The sequence below is a fragment of the Microtus ochrogaster genome, chromosome 2, assembly GCF_000317375.1.
Source record: "Microtus ochrogaster isolate Prairie Vole_2 chromosome 2, MicOch1.0, whole genome shotgun sequence".
Lineage (NCBI taxonomy): Eukaryota > Metazoa > Chordata > Mammalia > Rodentia > Cricetidae > Microtus > Microtus ochrogaster.
In genome coordinates, this window is record NC_022010.1 from 72,700,019 (window position 1) to 72,704,762 (window position 4,744).

General features: G+C 54.1%; 1 protein-coding gene across 1 annotated transcript in view; it reads right to left on the bottom strand.

Moving 5' to 3' along the window:
• Nucleotides 1-4,744, bottom strand: part of Ifngr2 (interferon gamma receptor 2) — a 23,017-nt gene that overhangs the window by 13,444 nt on the left and 4,829 nt on the right. The window contains exon 2 of the mRNA XM_005345212.2: nucleotides 801-933. Coding sequence (XP_005345269.1) covers nucleotides 801-933 — 133 coding nt within the window. The remainder of the gene's footprint in view (nucleotides 1-800; nucleotides 934-4,744) is intronic.

Genomic DNA, 4,744 nt, shown 5'->3' on the forward strand with positions numbered 1-4,744 from the left:
AGCTACTCTAGACTATGAAGCTACACACACACACACACACATGCACGACTTAGAGTCAAACAAGCTACTCTAGACTATGAAGCTACACGGAAACATTTTCCACAAAGTTCAGTAGACTGAGTACAGTGGCACCGGACTAGAATCTCAGTTACTCAGGAGGCTGAGGCAGGAAGATCTATAGTTCTGGGGCTACATGAGCAAAACGAATGCTTGTCTCAAAATATACAAACAGACAGTTTTGTTCACGTGGTACGTGTGCAGTGACTTGGCTGTGATCTTCCATCTGCTTACAACTGAGCACACTCTCCCAGTGCACAGCTCTTAGGGCGCACAGCAAGTGCCAGCCAACAACAGAGAGACAGGCAAAGGAGGTGAGAGGCAGAACAAAGGGCGAGAACAATACATCATTCAAAACAGAAAAACCAGGTGAGAAACCGAGAATTCATTGTAGTCTGCAGAGTAAATTCCTTCGTAGGCTGAATTTGGACTTTGAGGTTTTTAAACCTGAAAGCCGCCCCTTCCTTTTCCTAGGCGGAAGTCAGCTCTCACTGAGAGGAGAGTGAAGGGATTAACTTTCACCAGGAAGGGAGGGTACACAGCAGCCAGTGTTCTCCCGGGCCGCCAGACACACTTGAACGGACCTCTGGTGAGTGGGAGGTTAGAGCTCGGTCCTTGGAGCTTTTAAAAGCACGAGAGAAATACCGGCCATGCACAGATCTCTCCACAGTCCTGCTGACCCCACTGCTCCATCTGTCTCCCCACCAGGTCCCAGCAAGGATACCCATAGAACATCAACTTACAATTTATACTCCACCTGGTAAACCACTGGTCTCGTGTCGTTGGTGGGGGGTGACGGCGCCCAACTCAGAATCTGCTCATCATTGTACAGGTGAAGGTTCAGGTGCTGAGGAGCAGCAAGCTGGGAAAAAGAGTCTTGAGAGGAACCGGAAATGAGGGGGGGATGGGGCAGATAGGGAATGAGGGGGGAGGGGGCAGATAGGGAATGGGGGGGATAGGGCAGATAGGGAATGAGGGGGGAGGGGGCAGATAGGGAATGGGGGGGGAGGGGCAGATAGGGAATGAGGGGGAGGGGGCAGATAGGGGATGAGGGGGGAGGGGCAGATAGGGAATGAGGGGGGAGGGGCAGATAGGGAATGAGGGGGAGGGGGCAGATAGGGGATGAGGGGGGAATGGGGCAAATTAGGAGGGGGATGAGGGCGGGTAGGGAAGGAGAGGGAGGAAGAGGGGAATGGGCAGGGAGAGAAGAGGAAGATTGCATAAGAGAACGCTCAATTACAAAACATTTCAGGGCATGTCATCAAAGCATTTATGCAGTGCAACCCTCGTCACAGTTCAGGAACAGGGGCACCTGTTCTCCTGGCACACCTCTGGGTCTGATGGTGATGACACTAGGGACAGTGGGAGAAGTGGTTGAGGCCACCCTTCACCTGCGGGCTCCAGCTGGTAGAGCAGGTGGTGGGAACCACAGCCTGGCTCCACCGGGATCTGAGATCTACCATTTGTGACTGTGCTTGACTCTGGGCTGCCCAAGCCTCCATTTTCCTAAAGGAATAACCCTAACCCCGACCAATAGTGGAACGCCCATAGAGCTTGGGTAAAGATTCTGTCGGTGAGGAACTAACAGGCGCGGGCAGGGTACCAAGATGACCCTGCATGTATGTGGAGAGGCAGAGGCCCCACATCAGGCAGGCGACCGCCAAAGGCACGCGACATCACCTGCTCCTCCGAGACCCCTCAACACTCATCCCCGAGATCTGGGACAGCTTCTAAATCCCAGGTTCCATGCCACAGATGAGGAGATGCTCTCTCAGTTCGCCTCCCAGCTTTTGAGAGACCCAGATAACAAAATAAGGCATTCCCTCGAGGTAGCAGATTCCCCCTTCTGGGGTGACAAACTAGTTCCAACCCATCCTGTCAGACAGATACTCCCTCTGCAGGCGGGGCTAGAGTCTGAGAACGCTGGAACCTTCTCTCTAAAGAGATCATAACACTTTCTCTGATCGAGAAAGATTAATGAGAAATATTCAGAAGGTGGAAAGAAAAACATACCGCTCCAGAATTCAAAGCCGGAAACTCAAACCACATGTTTTCCGAAAGCGCTTCCAGACCCAGCTCCCCACCCCCACCCCACCCACCCCCGCGCCCGCCGCGGCACACCGCACGGCCTGCCACCGGGCTGCAGCCCGGGTCTAGTTACGGAGTGTCAAGCGCCTCCACCTCTGCGAGCTCCGCTGCCCGCGGCCTAGTTCTTCTTTCAACACTGCTGCCCATTCACGCGGGGCCGCAGGAGAATGTGCACCAGAGCCAGCCAGGAGAAGCAGCGTGGCAGAGGACAGACCGGTTCAGCTCACCGCGGCCAGGCGCCCAGATAGGAATCTCAGGGACGCGCTTTGCCTGCCTGCACCCGGGTTTGTCGCTGCTGTACCTATCACCCCAAATGCGAGGGCTTTAAACAACCCATTTATCATCTTAGCACAGGCATCGTTTATCATCATTCTGAAGGTCAGATGTTTGAAACGGGCCCATTACCCTGCCTGCCATACCTCCCCCCACCATCTCACACATTTGCAGGTGCCTGCCTGGGACCGGCTCTTCCCAGTCTAAACACCCACCTAAGAAAAGCAACACCAGGGGACCCAAGCTGTGGCGAACCTTGCTCTGCCCACACAGGTGCTCTCAGGTTCAAAAGAAACTCAGGACCAAGGGCTAACTGTGGTGCCTATTAGCACACGGAAGTGTCTGCTGGCTCACGCAGTACCTGTGGCTCCTCTCAGCTCTTCTCACTCCACCCCTACCCAGCCCGCTGGTGGGCTTCCCTTCCCCCAGCTCCTCATTCCTATATAACCTGCCATGCCAATCCATGCCCTTCCTGGGCTCCTCTGCCGTCTGTCCTTCTCCCCTTCCCCCTTCCTTGCGCATCTCATAGCCTGGTCCAATCTGCTGACCATGTTTACTGCTTTCTCTCCCTGCTCTGGCCTTCTCCAGATGTCTCTAGCTGTATTCTCTCTCATATCTACAACAAAAACCCACGCCTCACCCACAGCTGGGAGCAGGCAGGTCCTCGCTTTATACACTTGTTAGGGCTGGGGGATGGGGCTCATGGTACAGCATCTGCCTAGCAGGCCCAAAGCCCTGAGTCTGAGTCTGATGTCCAGAAACTCAAAAACCAAACCAAAACAAAAACCAGCAACAAAAAGATAATCTCTGGGAAAGAGGGAGTTTTCAGACTAGGCGTATGAAAGGTCACCCAGCACAGCCGTGTCTCCACGAGGGCCGTCTTGGAAACCCTTATCTTGTTATAGTCACTGAAGAAAATGAGTCTGAGGACTGTGGACTCCACCAGGAAGTGCCAGAGATTAATCCACTTAAAGTGGAATATCATATTCCACTTTACCAAACAGCCCTCTTCCCGGCCTGGAGGGCCCATCCTTGAACTTCAGCCTCCCCACTCCAGCCTGGTTTGCCCCTAGGAAACGCTTAGCACACCATCCTTGGGACCTAGTTCAGCCCTTCCCTCTCCATCAAGTCTCCTGGTCTGCTCAGTCAGGGCCTCAGCACAGTGACCACCTGGAACCTGCCTCAAGGTGCAATTCCCACCTGAGTCCCTCACACAGAGACGTCAGAAGCAAAGACTTTGGGACTAGATTGCCTGGACTTCGTCATTGTCTCAGGCTGTGCTCAACTCTGCCTCCCTCTGCCTCCCAGTGCTGGGATCGAAGGTGTGTGCCACCATGCCTGACTTCACAGTGCACTCTTAGTCTGGCCCTCCGGAGGAAGGAGGGAGTTCAACTGATGTGTAGGTGTGCCCCACCAGCGGCACCCCAAGTCTGTCAGTCTCCCCTCAGCACTAGAGCATGCACTTTGAAAAGGTGGGGTGTTGCTGGGTTTGGGGGTGTTTTCTCCTGGGGTCTGGGACGACAGACACAAAAGATGTGGGAATGAGTGTTGCGCCCTTCCACTTGGAAGCCATGCCAGGCCAGACTCTCTCTTCCTTGCTTGCTTTGTGTCTGAGCCCACGGTTTTGTCTCATCTCACAGGCCAGGGTGAGGGTGCTAACGATTCTGGGTGAGAGACTTCTCCGGATGGTTCCAAAGATCTGTGTTAGTCACTTGTATGTCACTATACCAAACCATCTGACAGAGTTTGGCTGGTTGAGGGGATTTCAGTCCATCCTAATGGGGGAAACACGTGAGAAAGGCTGCCACTGGCAGCTCACTGTGTGGCTGCATCCCCCGCATCCCCCGCCTGGCTAACCTATTTCTTAAGTAGATGTGAAGTCTCAAGTGTTTGGATCCCAGGCCCATCACAGGGGTGGGGCAGGGAGGCAGGCTGGAAGGACCTGTGACCCCGGTGCAGAGGGCATGCTCTAGTGAGCTCCACCCAACTTATCTCTTCTTACCACAGTGCCATGGGCACATGGAGAAGGAAGGCAGAGTGGAGCTCTGCTCCCCCTCCCAGGTTTGGGCACTTTCCAGGTAGGAGCTCCCTGTCTTTGAAGTCCCTGCACCCACCCATGGGCACCACATTGGTTTCCTACTGTTGCTGCAGCAAATGACCACCAAGGTGGCAGCATGAAACAATAAACATTATCTTACAGTTCTGTATGTCAGAGTGCAGCAGGTGTTTCGGGGGCAAAGGTCATGGGCCTAGGAGCTGCAAGTAGAAGAATTTGTTCCCTTACCCTGGCTAGACTCTGCTGAAACAGTCTCCCGGGTGATTATAC